The sequence below is a fragment of the Gallinula chloropus genome, assembly GCF_964237585.1.
Source record: "Gallinula chloropus genome assembly, contig: HAP1_SCAFFOLD_366, whole genome shotgun sequence".
NCBI lineage: Eukaryota > Metazoa > Chordata > Aves > Gruiformes > Rallidae > Gallinula > Gallinula chloropus.
The window spans coordinates 1-18,001 of record NW_028168390.1 but is presented as its reverse complement, the minus strand read 5'-3'; the positions used below and the strand labels follow the sequence as shown (position 1 = coordinate 18,001).

General features: G+C 68.6%; 2 protein-coding genes across 2 annotated transcripts; both read right to left on the bottom strand.

Annotated features, from left to right (window-relative positions):
* Positions 1-1,471: 1,471 nt before the first annotated feature.
* Positions 1,472-15,706, bottom strand: NECTIN4 (nectin cell adhesion molecule 4; the record flags this gene model as incomplete). The annotated part of the gene is made up of 9 exons (XM_084280951.1): positions 1,472-2,077; positions 3,013-3,117; positions 4,500-4,578; positions 4,681-4,828; positions 6,135-6,298; positions 7,655-7,769; positions 9,492-9,782; positions 11,203-11,559; positions 15,631-15,706. 9 exons carry the CDS (start codon positions 15,704-15,706, stop codon positions 1,793-1,795), a joined length of 1,620 nt encoding a protein of 539 aa, XP_084137077.1. The 3' UTR covers positions 1,472-1,792.
* A 687-nt stretch (positions 15,707-16,393) lies between these two features.
* On the bottom strand, positions 16,394-17,776 carry LOC311204542 (lens fiber membrane intrinsic protein-like; the record flags this gene model as incomplete). Its single annotated transcript, XM_084280955.1, has 3 exons — positions 16,394-16,461; positions 16,745-16,879; positions 17,617-17,776. The coding sequence occupies 3 exons, from the start codon at positions 17,774-17,776 to the stop codon at positions 16,394-16,396; spliced, it is 363 nt and encodes a 120-aa protein (XP_084137081.1).
* Positions 17,777-18,001: the final 225 nt, after the last annotated feature.

Below are 18,001 nucleotides of genomic sequence, written 5' to 3'. Positions count from 1 at the left end.
GCTTCCACAAGCCTCCACGGGCTTCCATGGGCTTCCACAGGCCTCCACGGGCTTCCATAGGCTTCCACAGGCCTCCACACGCCTCCACAGGCTTCCATAGGCCTCCACAGGCTTCCATGGGCTTCCACAGGCCTCCACGGTCTTCCACAGGCTCAGACATGCTCCGACACGCTTCCACAGGCTTCCATGGACTTCCACAGGCTTCCACAGGGCTCCATGGGCCTCCACGAGCTTCCACAGGTGTCCACGGGCTTCTACAGGCTTCCATGGGTTTCCACAGGCCTCCACGGGCTTCCATGGGCTTCCACAGGCCTCCACAGGCTTCCATGGGCTTCCACAGGCCTCCACGGGCTTCCACAGGCTTCCATAGACCTCCACAGACTTCCACGGGCTTCCACAGGCCTCCACGGGCTCAGACATGCTCAGATGCGCTTCCACAGGCTTCCACAGGCCTCCACGGGCTTCCACGGGCTTCCACGGGCCTCCACGGGCTTCCACGGGTCTCCACAGGCTTCCACGGGCTTCCACGGGCTTCCACGGGCCTCCACGGGCTTCCACGGGTCTCCACAGGCTTCCACAGGCCTCCACGGGCTCAGACACACTTCCACAGCCGTCCCCCCACGCTCACACACACTCACACGCACTCAGACACGCTCACAAATGCTCACACAGGCTGGAACACGCTTCCACACGCTCAGTCACGCTCCCACAGGCTCCCACACACCTCCACACGCTTGCACACACCTCCACACGCTCACACACGCTTCCACGTGCTCGTGTGAACCGGCAATGCCAGCGTGTGCCTGCACAAGCACCATGTCTCTGTCCAGCCCTGGCCCCCCACCCCAGCTGAGCCCAGACACACTCAACACAGGTGCCAGGGCCTGTCCCCCCCCAGCTGAGCCCAGACACACTCAACACAGGCGCCAGGCCCTGTCCCTCCGGCTGAGCCCCGATACACTTGACACAGGTGCCAGGGCCTGTCCCCCTAGCTGAGCCCAGACACACTCGACACAGGTGCCAGGCCCTGTCCACCCCCCAGCTGAGCCCAGACACACTTGACACATGTGCCAGGGCCTTTCCCCCCCAGCTGAGCCCAGACACACTCAACACAGGCACCAGGCCCTGTCCCCCTGGCTGAGCCCAGACACACTCGACACAGGCGCCAGGCCCTGTCCCCCCCCAGCTGAGCCCAGACACACTCAACACAGGCGCCAGGCCCCGCGGGGGGGTTTATTTACAAGCGCGGCCATGCAGCCCCCTCCTGTACAGGTATGTACACGCAGCGCACGCTGCCCGGGACCCCCCCTGCCCCGGGGGAGGGGGCTTGGGGGGGGGGCAAGGGGTTTTTTTTTGAGGGGGGGGAGCTGGGATAGGGGAAGAGGGGACACAAAGCGTCCCAAGTGCCACCGGCAAACCGCGTGTCCCCAGCGCCGCGCGGGAAGGAGCCGACCCAGAGTCCGAAGGGGGGTTTGGAGGTGGGGGGGGGGGGTCCCCACTGGGGCACCTGGCCCTGGTCTGTCCGTGGGGTGTCCCCATGTTTGGGGAGTTGGGGGGGGGGGGAAAAAAGAAGTGGGGAGGGGGTGTCCCAGCAGCTGCTGCCGTCCCCTTCGCGTGTCACCGCGCCGGCAGCCGGGGGTGGGGGGGCTGGACGCCGTGTGGCACCGCCGGGGTGGGGAGATGGGCCACACACACACACAGAGAGAGAGGCTCTGGGGGTCCCTCGGTGTGTGTGTCTGTCTGTCCGTCCATCCGTCTGTCCGTCCGTCCCCCCGCGCCGGCGCGGCCGCGCTCAGACCAGGTGCCCGCGGCCGTTGATGTAGATGCCGTTGGTGGTGGGCCGGGCCTGCAGCATCCCGTTCTCCTGCACGAAGTGTGTCATGGCCTGTTTGATGGGGTCATCCACCCCTCCTCCTCCTCCTCCTCCTCCTCCTCCTCCTCCTCCGGCCTCCTCTTCCTCCCTGGGCTCCTTCCCGGGGCCCGGTGACACCGGTGACACCACCGGCAGCTCCGTCTGCGTCTCGATCTCCCGCACGGTCGAGAGCGTCGAGTAGCTGCGGCCTTCGGGCTCCTCGCTCTGCGGGGACAGGGTGGCACCGTGGGGAGGGGGAGTGGAGGTGGGGGACACCCCCCTGGGGCTGGGGGTGCTGAGGTGGGGGACACCCCCTGGGCAGGGGGAACACCCCCTGGGCTGGGGGGGCTGAGGTGGGGGACACCCCCTGGGGCTGGGGGTGCTGAGGTGGGGGCCACTCCCTGGGTTTGGGGGGCTGAGGTGGGGGACACCCCCTGGGGCTGGAAGGGGGCTGAGGTGGGGGACATTCCCTGGGCTTTGGGGGCTGAGGTGGGGGACACCCCCTGGGGCTGGGGGCTGAGGTGGGGGACACCTCCTGGGTTTGGGGGGCTCTGAGGTGGGGGACACCCCCTGGGCTTTGGGGGCTGAGGTGGGGGACACCCCTCCTGGGCTGGGGGGGCTGAGGTGGGGGACACCCCCAGGGCTGGGGGTTGAGGTGGGGGACACCTCCCCAGTGAGGGGGCACGATGGCACCATGGGGAGGTGGGGCGTGGGGATTGGATGTGGGGGACACCCTCTGGGACTGGAGGGGGTCTGAGGTGGGGGACACCCTCTGGGGCTGGAGGGGGGTCTGAGGTGGGGAACACCCTGTGGGGCTGGAGGGGCTGAGGTGGGGGCCACCCTGTGGGGCTGGTGGGGGGCTGAGGTGGGGGACACCCTGTGGGGCTGGTGGGGGGGCTGAGGTGGGGGACACCCTGTGGGGCTGGTGGGGGGCTAAGGTGGGGGACACCCTGTGGGGCTGGAGGGGGTCTGAGGTGGGGGACACCCTGTGGGGCTGGAGGGGGGGCTGAGGTGGGGGACACCCTGTGGGGCTGGAGGGGCTGAGGTGGGGGCCACCCTGTGGGGCTGGATGGGGGTCTGAGGTGGGGGCCACCCCATGGGCTGGAGAGGGGTCTGAGGTGGGGGACACCCCAACCCCGCTACCCCCCGCCCCGGCTCACCATGGCGGAGCAGATGCTGGTGCCGCGCAGGCTGTCCCCACGCAGGCTGTCCCCACGCAGGCTGCCCTGCCGGCTCTCCGCACGCAGCTGCAGCGTCTCCTCCAGCTGAAACAGCCCCATCAGACCCGGGGGACCCCCCCCTCGGACAGCCCCCCACCCCAATCCCTCCTGCTCCCCCTGGTCCGGCTCCTCAGGGGCACCCCGGTAGCCTGAGCACCCCCCCAGCACCCCGCTGCCCGGCACCCTGCTCCTCCTTCTGCGCCCCCACGCCCAGCCCTGGGTGTCCCAACACCCTGGAAGCCCCCCCAGAGCACCCCAAGAGACCCTTCCCTTGGGTTATTCCCCCCCCCAGAGCACCCCAAGAGCCCCTTTCCTTGGGTTGCCCCCTCTGAGACCCCCTCCCTTGGGCTCTTCCCCTCTGCGCACCCCAAGCCCCCCTCCCTTGGGCTCTCCATCCCCCAGGACACCCCCAGACCCCCTTCCCTGGCTTAGCCCCCCCCCCCAAGACCCCCTCCCTTGGGCTCTCCATCCCCCAGGACACCCTCAGATCCCCTTTCTTGGCTTAGCCCCCCCAAGAACCCCTCCCTTGGGCTCTCCATCCCCCAGGACACCCCCAGACCCCCTTCCTTGGGTTACCCCTTCCCTGAGACCCCCTCCCTTGGGCTCTCCCCTCAGAGCACCCCAAGACCCCCCTCCCTTGGCTTACCCCCTCCCCGAGACACCCTCCCTTGGGCTCTCCATCCCCCAGGACACCCCAAGACCCCCTCCCTTGGTCTCTCCCCACTCAGAGCACCCCAAGACCCCCTTCCTTGGGTTACCCCTTCCCTGAGACCCCCTCCCTTGGGATCTCCACCCCCCAGGACACCCTCAGATCCCCTTTCTTGGCTTAGCCCCCCCAAGACCCCCTCCCTTGGGCTCTCCGTCCCCCAGGACACCCCCAGACCCCCTCCCTTGGCTTAACCCCTCCCAAGACCCCTTCCCTTGGGCTCTCCCCACTCAGAGCACCCCAAGACCCCCTCCCTTGGTCTCTCCCCACTCAGAGCACCCCAAGACCCCCTTCCTTGGGTTACCCCTTCCCTGAGACCCCCTCCCTTGGGCTCTCCATCCCCTAGGACACCCCCAGACCCCCTCCCTTGTCTTAGCCCCCCCAAGACCCCCTCCCTTGGGCTCTCCATCCCCTAGGACACCCCCAGACCCCCTCCCTTGGCTTAACCCCCCCCAAGACCCCTTCCCTTGGTCTTTCCCCACTCAGAGCACCCCAAGACCCCCTCCCTTGGGCTCTCCATCCCCCAGGACACCCCCAGACCCCCTTCCTTGGGTTACCCCCTCCCTGAGACCCACTCCCTTGGGCTCTCCATCCCCCAGGACACCCCCAGACCCCCTCCCTTGTCTTAGCCCCCCCAAGACCCCTTCCCTTGGTCTTTCCCCACTCAGAGCACCCCAAGCCCCCCCTCCCTTTCCCCTTGCCCCCCCCACCCCCCCTCAACCTGCGTGCGCGTGTCGGTGCTGTGGCTGGAGTGCAGGCGGCGGATGGAGTTCTCCCGCGTCAGCGTCAGCTCCTCCTCGCTGGACAGAGGGACAGAGGGACACACAGACACTCAGCACAGCGTCTGTCTGTCCGTCTGTCTGTGTGTCCCCCCCCCACCCCAGCCCCTCCCAGGCTCTTACTACTTCTCGGAGATGCGCTTGGTCTTGCGCTGGTGGTAGAGCGTCATCACCACCACGACCACCACCAGCACGCAGAGCAGCACGATGGCGATGACGCCCACCACCACCACCGAGGCCGACACCAGGTCCACCTTGCGCACCTCGTCCTCTGCTGCGGGGCGGACGGACAGACGGACGCGTCGGGGGAGAGGGACCCACGGGCAGAGGAGGGGTGTGGGGAGGGGTGTGGGGAGGGGGTGGGTGGAGGGGTGGATGAAGCGGGGTGGGGGGGGTGTTGTGGGAGGGGGGGTTGTGGGTGGAGTGGCATGTGGGAGGACAGACGGACAGGGAGAGGCGGCAGGGGAGGGATGGAGGGAGGGATGGGTGGATGGAGGGAGGGAGGGATGGAGGGAGGGATGGGTGGAGGGATGGGTGGGGAAGGGAGGGAGGGATGGAGGGATGGGTGGAGGGATGGAGGGAGGGATGGGTGGAGGGATGGGTGGGGAAGGGATGGAGGGATGGGTGGAGGGATGGGTGGAGGGATGGAGGGAGGGATGGGTGGAGGGAGGGAGGGAGGGTGGGATGGAGGGATGGGTGGAGGGAGGGAGGGAGGGTGGGATGGAGGGATGGGTGGAGGGAGGGAGATAGGGAGGGTGGGATGGATGGGTGGAGGGATGGGTGGATGGACGGGAGGATGAGGAGATGTGAATAGAGGCTGGGGGAGGGAGGGAAGGGTGAGCCCAGGACAGGGAGAGACGGACGGATGGACAGACAGACGGGTGGAGGTGGCTGGGTAGGGCCAAGCTATGGGGTGGAGAGATGGATAGCCAGACAAACGGGAGGATGGACAGACAGACGGGAGGACGGACGGACAGACAGACGGGAGGATGGATGGATGGACGGACAGACAGATGGGAGGACGGACGGACAGACAGACAGACGGGAGGATGGATGGACAGACAGACAGACGGGAGGATGGATGGATGGACGGACAGACAGATGGGAGGACGGACGGACAGACAGACAGACGGGAGGATGGATGGACAGACAGACAGACGGGAGGATGGATGGATGGACGGACAGACAGATGGGAGGACGGACGGACAGACAGACGGGAGGATGGATGGATGGACAGAGAGACAGACAGACGGGAGGACGGACAGATAGACACATGGGTGGACGGACAGACACACGGGAGGACGGACAGATAGACACATGGTTGGACGGACAGACAGATAGGAGGATGAATGGACAGACAGACAGATGGGAGGACGGACAGACAGACAGACAGGTGATGGAGCATCGTGGGCAGGAGAGGGGGGACAGACAGACACACACGGGACTCGCTGGGACAGGCAGAGCCAGGGACGGACGGACAGACAGACAGACAGACAGACAGGCCCAAGCAGGGTCGAACACCCCCCTCCCATCCCCATCCCCCCCCATTCCATCCCCATCCCCACCCCCCCCCTCACCTGCGGCCCGGCCGCGCACGCTGACGTTGGCGCGCGCCTCCTTGGCGGCCACGCGGTTGGCCACGCGGCACACGTACTCGCCGGCGTCGGCGGCGACGAGCGGGCGCGGGAAGCGCAGCGTGTCCCCCTCGGCCCGCGCGCCCGCGGGCAGCGGCGCGTGCAGCCTGCGGCGGCGGCACCGTCAGCGCCACGCACACCCCACCCACCAGCCACAGCCACAGCCACGGCCACCGCCATGGCCACAGCCACAGCCATGGCCACAGCCACGGCCACGGCCACCGCCATGGCCACGGCCACACCGGTTCCCACGGCTGCTGCCGCCGCGCCATGGCCCCGGCCAGGCTTGTCCGGGCACGGCCCCCGCCCGCTCCCCGCCGCCGCCCTGGCAGCCGGCACGGGCACGGGCACGTCTGGGCAGGGATGGGCACGGCGGGGATGGGGTGTGGGGATGGGGATGTGGCGGGGACAGCGGCACGGGAGGGGCATGGGCATGGGGAGGGGGACATGGGCATGGGGACATGGGGGGGACACCGGAACGGGAGGGGGCATGGGTATGGGGGGGGGGACATGGGCATGGAGGGGGTGGAACGGGCAGGGGGACATGGGCATGGGGACATGGCAGGGACACTGGCATGGGAGGGGGCATGGGAGGGACATGGGCATGGGGGGGACATGGGGACATGGGGACATGGGGGGACACTGGCATGGGAGGGGGCATGGGCATGGGGTGGGGGACATGGACATGGAGGGGGGGACATGGGCATGGGGGGGGAACGGGCAGGGGGACATGGGCATGGGGACATGGCAGGGACACTGGCACAGGAGGGGGCATGTGGAGGGGGACATGGGCATGGGGAGGGGAATGGGGACATGGGGACATGGGCATGGGGACATGGTGGGGACACCGGCACGGGAGGTGGCATGGGCATGGGGTGGGGGAACGGGCAGGGGGACATGGGCATGGGGACATGGCGGGGACACCGGCACGGGAGGCAGCATGGGAGGGACATGGGCATGGGGGGGACATGGGGACATGGCAGGGACACTGGCACGGGGGGGAACATGGGCATGGGACAGACACTGGTACAGGGACATGGGCATGGGGGGGGCACAGGCATGGAGGGGGCATGGGGACATGTGGGGGGCATGGGGACACGGCAGGGACACCAGCACGGGCAGGGACATGGGCATGGGGACGTGGGGACATGGTGGGGACACTGGCACAGGCAGGGGACGTGGGCATGGGGGGGGACACTGGCATGGGGTGGGGGACATGGGCGTGGGGGCATGGGCATGGGGACATGGGGGGGGACACCAGTACAGGCAGGGGACATGGGGACATGCTGGGACACTGGCACAGGGTGGGGGATGTAGGCATGGGGACATGGGGGGACACTGGCATGGGGGGGACACCGGCACGGGCAGGGGGACGTGGCACCTGGCAGGGGCATGGTAGGTGACGGGGGGGGGGGACACGACACGGGGCCAGGGGGACATGCACCGGGGGGCGGGGTCCTCACCGCGTCCAGTTGTAGGTGGGGGGGGGGTTCCCGTCCCCCAGGCAGGTGAGTGTCGCCCCCTCTGTCCCCTCCTGCCACTCCGCCGAGTGTCCCAGCACCGAGGCGTCCGACAGGTCTGGGGGGGGGGATGGGGTGATGAGGGGCTGGAGGGGGCGGCCCCATGGACCAGGGTGCCCCCAGACCCCCCCGGTCCCCATTCCCCCCATCCTCGGTGACCCCCACATCCCCAACAGTCCCCCGTGTCCCACATGTCCCTGTACCCACCCCCCATCCCCAATGGCCCCCTGTCCCCTCACACCTCCAGTTCCCCCAGTGTTCCCAGTGTCCCACCCCCCCTGTATCCCCCACCCCCCCCTGTATCCCCCACAACCCGGATGTCCCTGTCCCCTCATGCCCCCAGTATCCCCAACATCCCTGGTGACCCCCACGTACCCAATACCCCCCATGTCCCCAGTGCCCCACATCCCCCTGTATCTCCCCCCACGCCCAGTGCCCCACATCCCCCTGTATCCCCCAGATACCTGGCGACCCCCACATCCCACCACCCCTCCATCCCCAGTACCCCCCATGTCCCCAGTGCCCCACATCCCCCTGTATCTCCCCCCATGCCCCCAGTGCCCCACATCCCCCTGTACCCTCCTCATCCCCAATCCCCCCCATGCCCCCAGTGCCCCACATCCCCCTGTATCCCCCAGATCCCTGGCGACCCCCACATCCCCCTGTATCTCCCCCCATCCCCAGTGCCCCACATCCCCCTGTATCTCCCCCCATCCCCAATACCCCCCATGTCCCCAGTGCCCCACATCCCCCTGTAACCCCCAGATCCCTGGCGACCCCCACATCCCCACCACCCCTCCATCCCCAACACCCCCCATGTCCCCAGTGCCCCACATCCCCCTGTATCTCCCCCTATCCCCAATATCCCCATGCCCCCATTGCCCCACATCCCCCTGTATCCCCCCTCCCCAATACCCCCCATGTCCCCAGTGCTCCACATCCCCCTGTATCCTCCAGATCCCTGGTGACCCCCACATCCCCACCACCCCTCCCTCCCCAATCCCCCCCATGTCCCCAGTGCCCCACATCCCCCTGTATCTCCCCCCATCCCCAATACCCCCCACGCCCCCAGTGCCCCACATCCCCCTGTATCTCCCCCCATCCCCAGTGCCCCACATCCCCCTGTATCTCCCCCCATCCCCAATCCCCCCATGTCCCCAGTGCCCCACATCCCCCTGTATCCCCCCCATCCCCAATCCCCCCCATGTCCCCAGTGCCCCACATCCCCCTGTATCTCCCCCCATCCCCAATACCCCCTACATCCCCAGTGCCCCACATCCCCCTGTATCTCACCCCATCCCCAGTGCCCCACATCCCCCTGTATCCCCCCATCCCCAGTGCCCCACATCCCCCTGTATCCTCCCCCATCCCCAATCCCCCCCATGTCCCCAGTGCCCCACATCCCCCTGCATCTCCCCCCACTCCCAATACCCCACATCCCCCTGTATCTCCCCCCATCCCCAGTGCCCCACATCCCCCTGCATCTCCCCCCATCCCCAGTGCCCCACATCCCCCTGTATCTCCCCCCATCCCCAGTGCCCTCCATACCCCCAGTGCCCCACATCCCCCTGTATCTCCCCCCATGCCCCCAGTGCCCCACATCCCCCTGCATCTCCCCCCACTCCCAATACCCCACATCCCCCTGCATCTCCCCCCATCCCCAATACCCCACATCCCCCTGCATCTCCCCCCATCCCCAGCGCCCCACATCCCCCTGTACCCTCCTCATCCCCCAATCCCCCTCATCCCACACCCCGCCACCCATCTCTGGGTGCCTCACAGGCCACGCTGAGGCGGTGGGTGATCCTCTTCTCCTGGCGCAGCCCCGGGTGTGCCACCACACAGGTCAGGCTCTTGCCGTTCATGCTGCGCCCGGGCACCAGGAAGAACTCGCTGGTGACGGAGGCCGAGCGGGCGTGCGCCGAGCGGCGCGTGGCGTTGGTGCCTCGCACCTCCGACTCCCAGCGCACCGATGGCACCGGGTTCCCCTCGGCCGTGCACGAGGCCGCCAGCGTCCGGCCCTGACCCTCCTCCAGCGGCGGCCCCGGGTTCAAGATGGGCAGTGGTGGCACTGGGAGTTGGGGACAGGGACACCCCGAGGAGTCAGCGGGCCCCACGGCGTGTGTTATCCCTTGGATATCGCCCCAAGGCCCCCCACTCCCAGCTCATCACCCCTTCCTATCACCCACCACCCCATTCCCAACTCCTTGTGCCCACCGCCCCATTCCGAGTGCCCACCACCCCTTCCCGCTGCCCCCCGATGTATCCTCATCACCTGCACCCACCACCCCATTCCGACCACCCCAGCACCCCCCACCCCATTCTAACCACCCCAGCACCCCCCACCCCATTCCCATCTCCTTGTGCCCCCCACCCCATTCTAACCACCCCAGCACCACCCACCCCATTCCCACCACCCTGTGCCCCCCACCCCATTCTAACCACCCCAGCACCACCCACCCCATTCCCATCACCCTGTGCCCACCCCCCATTCTGAGTGCCCACCACCCCTTCCCACTGTCCCCCGACGCATCCTCATCACCCTGCACCCACCACCCCATTCCCACCACCCTGTGCCCACCGCCCCATTCCGAGTGCCCACCACCCCTTCCTGCTGCCCCCCGATGTATCCTCATCACCCTGCACCCACCACCCCATTCCCACCACCCTGTGCCCCCCACCCCATTCTAACCACCCCAGCACCACCCACCCCATTCCCATCACCCTGTGCCCACCACCCCATTCCCACTGCCCCCTGACGCATCCTCATCACCCTGCACCCACCACTCCATTCCCACCACCACCCCATTCCGACCACCCCAGCACCCCCCACCCCATTCCCACCACCCTGTGCCCACCACCCCAGCACCCCACTCTGACCACCCCATTCTGACCACCCCTTCGCCCCCCTGCCCCACTCCCATCTCCTTGTGCCCACCCCTCCCCAGCACCCCCCACCCCAGCACCCTGTTCCAGCCGCCCCGTAACCCAGCACCCCATGCCAACCGCCCCTTCACCCCCTGCCCCATCGCCCCATCACCACATTGTCCCCCCAGCCCCATCGCCCCCCACCTCTTCACCGCCAGCCCCATCACCCCATCTCCCCATCACCCCCAACCCCATTGCCCCCCACCTCTTCACCCCCAGCCCCATCACCCCATTTCTCCATCACCCCCAGCCCCATTGGCCCCCACCTCTTCACCCCCAGCCCCATCACCCCATTGCCCCATTGCCCCCCACCTCTTCACCCCTCGCCCCATCACCCCATCTCCCCATCACCCCCAGCCCCATCACCCCATTGCCCCCCACCTCTTCACCCCCAGCCCCATCACCCCATCACCCCATCACCCCCAGCCCCATCACCCCATCACCCCCCACCTCTTCACCCCCAGCCCCATCACCCCATTGCCCCATCGCCCCCCACCTCTTCACCCCTTGCCCCATCACCCCCAGCCCCATCACCCCCAGCCCCATCACCCCCCCTCACTCACCCAGCACCTTGAGGCTGAGGCGCCCTTCGAAGTTGCCCAGGGGGAAGGTGATGAGGTGACACTCGTAGTCGCCCTCGTCCCCCTGCACCGCGTTCTTGAGCACGATGGCCGCGTCCTCCAGCGCCCCGCTCGCCCCCCGCGACACCCGCCCGGCGTAGGGCTCCTGCACGTGCTCCCCGTGCTGCCGGTCCAGCACGGCCACTGCCGTGGTGCCCGGTGCGCCCGGGCCCCGCTTCATCCACATCACCTGCACCACCTGCTCCTGCTCCTGCGCCCGGTACCGGCACGGCAGCACCACGTCCTGGCCCAGCACGGCGGTCACGCTGCGGGGCACCTCCACCACCCCGGCTCGGCAACCTGTGGGCACCCAGCGTGGCACTGGCATTGCCGTGTGTGGCACCTCCACCACCCTGGCTCAACAACCCATGGGCACCCAGTGTGGCACTGACACGCCTGTGTGTGGCACCTCCACCACCCTGGCTCAACAACCCATGGGCGCCCAGTGTGGCACCGGCATTGCCGTGTGTGGCACGGCACCGGCACGCTCGTGTGTAGCACCAGCACTGGCACACTTGTGTGTGGCACCTCCACCACCCTGGCTCGGCAACCTGTGGGCACCCAGCGTGGCACTGGCACACTCATGTGTGGCACATGGCACGCTCGTGTGTGGCACCTCCTCCACCCTGGCTCAACAACCCGTGGGCACCCAGTGTGGCACTGGCACACTTGTGCGTGGCACGGCACTGGCATGCTCATGTGTGGCACCTCCACCACCCTGGCTCGGCAACCTGTGGGCACCCAGCATGGCACCAGCACTGCCGTGTGTGGCACCAGCACTGGCACACTTGTGTGTGGCACATGGCACACGTGTGTGGCACCTCCACCACCCCGGCTTGGCAACCTGTGGGCACCCAGCATGGCACTGGCACACTCGTGTGTGGCACCTCCACCATCCCAGCGTGGCACTGGCACGCTCGTGTGCAGCACCAACACGCTCATGTGTGGCATGGCACGGGGCACACTCGTGTGTGGCACCTCCACCACCCCGGCTTGGCAACCTGTGGGCACCCAGCATGGCACAGACATGCTTGTGTGCAGCACTGGCACCGACACACTCGTGTGTGGCACCTCCACCACCCGGCTCAGCAACCTGTAGGCACCCAGTGTGGCACTGGCACGCTTGTGTGTGGCACCAGCACGCTCATGTGTGGCACGGGGCACACTCACGTGCAGCCCCAGCACACCACTGTGTGGCACTGGCACGCTCATGTGTGGCACCAGCACTGGCACACTCATGTGCAGCAAGGGGCACACGGACACACAGACACAGCAACACACACACGTGTGTCACCCGGCCACACTCGTGCTCACACACACACACACACTTTGGGGTGCTGGGACACACACGTGGGGACACTTGTGCACGGTCTGGCACACCCACAGCTGTGCACATCCCTGGGCACGCTCACACACGCTTGTGGACGCTGGGGTGTGCTCGCACACGCTTGTGCATACTCACACACACTCACACACACTTGAACATGCTCACACATGCTTGCACACGCATATGGGTGTACTCACATGCATTCTTGCACGCTCATCTGCACACTCATGCTCGTGCACGCTTCGGTGTGCTCACACTTGTGCACACTCACACGTACTCACGGACACTCCAGTGACCTTCCCTGTGCTCACACGTGCTCAGCTGTGCTCACACGCTTGCACACACACACACACACACACACCAGTGCACGTGTGCACGCTCGTGCACACCTGGACGTGTTCAGGGACGCTTGGGGATGCTCAGATGTGCTCACACTGCTCAAGCACACTGAGGCACACGCACGCTCGTGCACACTTGGGCACGCTCTGGAAGGCTTGCACGTGCCTGGGAATGCTTGTGCACCCCTGGACACACTCGTGCACGCTCACACACACTCGGGGATGCTCATACTCAGGCCCAGGGGTGTTCAGGGGTGCTCACACTCACGCCCAGGGGTTCTCAAGGGTGCTCACACTCATGCTCAGGGGTGCTCACACTCATGCTCTGGGGTGCTCAGGGGTGCTCACACTCGTGCCCAGGGGTGCTCACACTCATGCTCGGGGGTGCTCAGGGGTGCTCACACTCGTGCCCAGGGGTGCTCAGGGGTGCTCACACTCATGCCCAGGGCTGCTCACACTCACACTCAGGGCTGCTCAGGGGTGCTCACACTCATGCCCAGGGGTTCTCAGGGGTGCTCACACTCCTGCCCAGGGCTGCTCACACTCACACTCAGGGGTGCTCACACTCACACCCAGGGGTGCTCAGGGGTGCTCACACTCAGGGGTGCCCAGGGGTGCTCACACTCATGCCCGGGGCTGCTCACACTCACGCCCAGGGGTGCCCAGGGGTGCTCACACTCACACTCAGGGGTGCCCAGGGGTGCTCACACTCATGCCCAGGGCTGCTCACACTCATGCTCAGGGGTGTTCAGGTGTGTTCAGGGGTGCTCACACTCACGCTCAGGGGTGCTCACACTCATGCCCAGAGGTGCCCAGGGCTGCTCACACTCATGCCCAGGGGCGCTCAGGGGTGCTCACACTCATGCCCAGGGGTGCTCACACTCACACTCAGGGGTGTTCAGGGGTGCTCACACTCATGCCCAGGGCTGCTCACACTCACACTCAGGGGTTCTCAGGGGTGCTCACACTCATGCCCAGGGGTGCTCACACTCACACCTAGGGGTGCTCAGGGCTGCCCAGGGCTGCTCACACTCCTGCCCGGGGCTGCTCACACGCGCTCCCCCACACCTCCCCACGCTCACACACACGCGTGTGCCCGTCGTGCGCGCTCCCATCCCCATCCCCATCCCCATCCCCATCCCCGTCCCGGTGCCATCCCGGTGAGGCCGGCGGGTGTCGGGGCGGGGCCGGGGCCCCACCCGGGCGCCGGGCGATGCCGGGGGAAGCGGCCCGGCCGGCGGGTCCAGCCCGACCGGCCCGCGCACATGCCGGGCGCTGCCGTGGCATGCGGAGCGCGCCCGCCCCCGCCAGCCCCCCGCCCCCGGGGGCCTCCCCGGCGAGCCCCCCGCCACGCCGCTCGCCGCCGCCGTGCCCCGGCCTAATTACACCCCCCCCCCCTTCTTGATTAGTCGCTGGGTTAATTAAACCATTGCGGCGCTGCCCGGGCTGTGAGTCACGTCGCGGATGCGCCGCTGCCTCAGTTTCCCCACTCAGCGCGATGGGGGTCCCGGGGAACGGGGGAGGGATGGAGGGTTGGAAAGGAGGGAAAGGGGTGTGGGGGGGGTCCCGCCGGGGTGCCGGGGTGGGTGTCGGGGTGCCGTCGGGGCGGGCGGGCTCCGCCGCGGGGCATCCGCACCCAACGGGGCCGAGCGCGTGGGAACGGAGCCGGGAACCGGCTCAACCGGCTCCCGCGGCCCCCACGCCCCGGCCGCGCTCACGCCCGCGGGATGCGGGACGGGGACTTTGGGGGTCCCAGGGATGAAGGGGATGGGGGGTGGGGGTGATACCGCCCCGTCTTTGCACCCCTCGGGGATGCACACGCGTGGGTAAGCCCACACCCCCCCCCGGACCCCTCCCCCCACCCCAGGTTGGGCCCGATGCCCGGTGATGGGCTCGGTGCCGGGATGGGGATGAGACGCCCCAGCACCCCCCCCGTCCCGTCCTGCTCGAGGCGTGAAGCCCCCGATGTCCCCCCCCCACCCCGGGGCTGGGAGTCACGGGGGGGGGTGGGGGTGTCAGCACCCCCTGCGGTGACGTCACCCCCGCGGCGCCCAGCCCGTTCCCACGGATCATCCGCCGCGGGGGAAACTGAGGCACGGCGGGGGGTTGGGGGGGGTAAGGAACAGACTATATCCCCCCCCCCCCTCCCGTGGGCGCAGCACCCCTTTGGCACAGCCCGAGGAGGGGGCGCACTCCCCCCTCCTCAATGTGACTGAGACAACGAGGAGGGGGCGGGACGGGCCCCCCCCCCCCCCGCACCGCGCGTGTGACCCCCCCGCGCAGCTCTCCCCGTTCCCACGGGCTGAACCCCCCCGGGGCCCATCCTGGGAGGGGTCCCGCACACCCCCTACACCCCCCACACTGGGGGTTTGGGGGGGGCACAGGGAACCCCGTCGGGGAGCGAACCCGCCCCGACAGACGGACACGGCCAGACGCAGGTGCGCGGAGCCGCAGGTGCACAACACACACACACACACACACACGCGTGTGCACCCCCCGGGACCCCCCCCCGCTCGGGCCCCATCCCGCTCTCCCCATCCCGGGGCAGCCGGTACCCCCAGTCCCGGCTCTGAGCCCGGAGCAGCCGGTGCCGGTTCCTCCCCCTACCCCGGGGTTCCGCTTCCCCACGACGTGTCCTGTGTCCCCCCCCCGCCACCTCCGGTTCCCTCTCCCCCCCCGTCCCACCCGGTGCCGGCCCCGTCTTACCGGTAACGGCGATGAGGAGGATGAGGAGGGTGAGGAGGAGGAAGGGCGTCCCGGGCCGCATCCCGCGGGGGGCCATGCGGACACCTGCGGGCTCAGGGCGCTGCCCAGCCCCCGGCCAGCACCATCCGGCCAGCACCGGGCAGCACCGGCCCGGCCCGGGCGGGACACGGGGGTGGTGGGAGGGGGAACCGGGACGGGCTGAGCCTCCCCGGGCCAAGCGGGCGGCTCCGGGCCGAGCACGGCGGAGGGGCCGGTGCTGCACCGGGAAGGACGGGACGGGACCGGGACGGGGGTGGGGCCGGGACGGGGCGGGGTTTGGCGGGGAGGGGCCGGGCGGGGCTGGACCGGTCGGGCAGGTCCGGTGGGGGGTGGGGTGGGGCTTTCGGTGACACCCCCGTACCCCTCCCAGGCCACACACTCACCCCCCCCCCCATCACACACACACCCCACTCCCCCCATGAACGCCCCGGGCGGGACCCCACAAACATCCCTGGGGCGCGGGAAGGGATTTGGGGGTGATGCGGGTTGGCACCCGACACCCCCCCCCAAAAATAATCTGAGGTCCCCAAATGCCACCTGACAGCTCGGGGGGGTGTGGGGGACACGCAGGCGACACGGCAGTTTATTGGCACAGCAAGGGGAGGGCGGGGAGGGCAGGTCTGCAGAGACCGGGCACAACTCAGCACAGCAGTGACACAGCCCCCCAGCGTGCCCCTGTGTGACTCCTGGGGGATTGGGGGTCCCCCAAGGCACCCAGGGCCACTCAGGCACCTGCCACTTCTGAGCTCTCTGGGGAGGGGTCCTTGGCGGCGGCGCAGAGCTGGAAAACCCCTGGGGGGAGAGAGGAGGATGTGGGGCACGGGGGTAGGTTGGGCGGGGGGTGGGGGGGTCCGACCCTGCTGCCCCCCCCACACCCTCCAGTGTGCTCAGCATGTGGCCAGGAACAGCTCAGCCCTGCAGAGACCGGGCACAGCTCAGTGCAGCAGTGACCAGCACAGCTCAGCCCTGCAGAGACCGGGCACAGCTCGGTGCAGCAGTGACCAGCACAGCTCAGCCCTGCAGAGACCAGGCACAGCTCAGTACAGCAGTGACTAAGCCCCACACGTGCTGCTACCTGCCGAGCTGGTGAGGACGACAGCGATCCAGCCCAGGATGTAGGACCAGGAGAAACGCCAGGCGGTGTGGCCCATCCCCAGGAGGCTCAGCGTGCCGGCCGTGTACACCGACAGCCCCAGCAGTGCCAGCAGCCCTGCGGGCAGAGGGGACGGGTCAGCCCAGCCTGCAGAGACCGGGCACACCTCAGCGCAGCAGTGACCGGCACAGCTCAGCCTGCAGAGACCAGACACAGCTCAGTGCAGCAATGAATGGCACAGCCCAGCCTGCAGAGACCGGGCACACCTCAGCGCAGCAGTGAATGGCACAGCTCGGCCTGCAGAGACCGGGCACAGCTCAGTGCAGAGTGAATGGCACAGCCCAGCCTGCAGAGACCAGGCACAGCTCAGTGCAGCAATGAATGGCACAGCCCAGCCTGCAGAGACCAGGCACAGCTCAGCGCAGCAATGAATGGCACACCCCAGCCTGCAGAGACCATGCACAGCTCAGTGCAGCAGTGAATGGCACAGTCCAGCCTGCAGAGACCAGGCACAGCTCAGCGCAGCAATGAATGGCACACCCCAGCCTGCAGAGACCGGGCACAGCTCAATGCAGCAGTGCCCCCCTCCTTTCCCCTCCCCTCCCAGCAGAGACCGGCCACAGCTCATCGCAGCAGTGCCCCCCTCCTTTCCCCTCCCCTCCCAGCAGAGACTGGCCACAGCTCAGCGCAGCAGTGCCCCCCCCCTCCCCTCCCCTCCCCTCCCCACCCCTCCCCTCCCCTCCCAGCAGAGACCGGCCCCAGCTCAGCGCAGCAGTGATTCTCCCCTCACCCCCACCCCCCCGAGCCCGCAAAGACCCGCCGCAGCTCATCACAGCAGTGCCCCCGGTGCCTACCCGGGGTGCGGGGGAGCGGCTGGCAGCCCCCCCCGCCGCAGCCGTGCCACAGCCCGAGGCTGGCGGGCCCGGGGCGCTGCAGCCAGCAGCGGGTGGCGGTGGCGGCCACGAGCAGCCCCAGCCCGGCGGCCCCGCACAGCAGCGGCCCCCCCGCCGGCATCCTGGGGGGGGGCAAAGGCGGGGGGCTGGTAAAAGGGGGGGGGGGGGCAACCTCGGGGACACCCCTGGGGATACCGGGGGGTACCGAGGGGGGGGGGTTTACCGGGGGGAGGGGGGACTCCCACGGAGACACCCCCTGGGGGGGGGCATCGCAGGGGGTGGGTTATGGGGGGGGGGATCTCCGGGGGTGGGGGCGTTATGGGGGGGGGGGATCTCCGGGGATGGC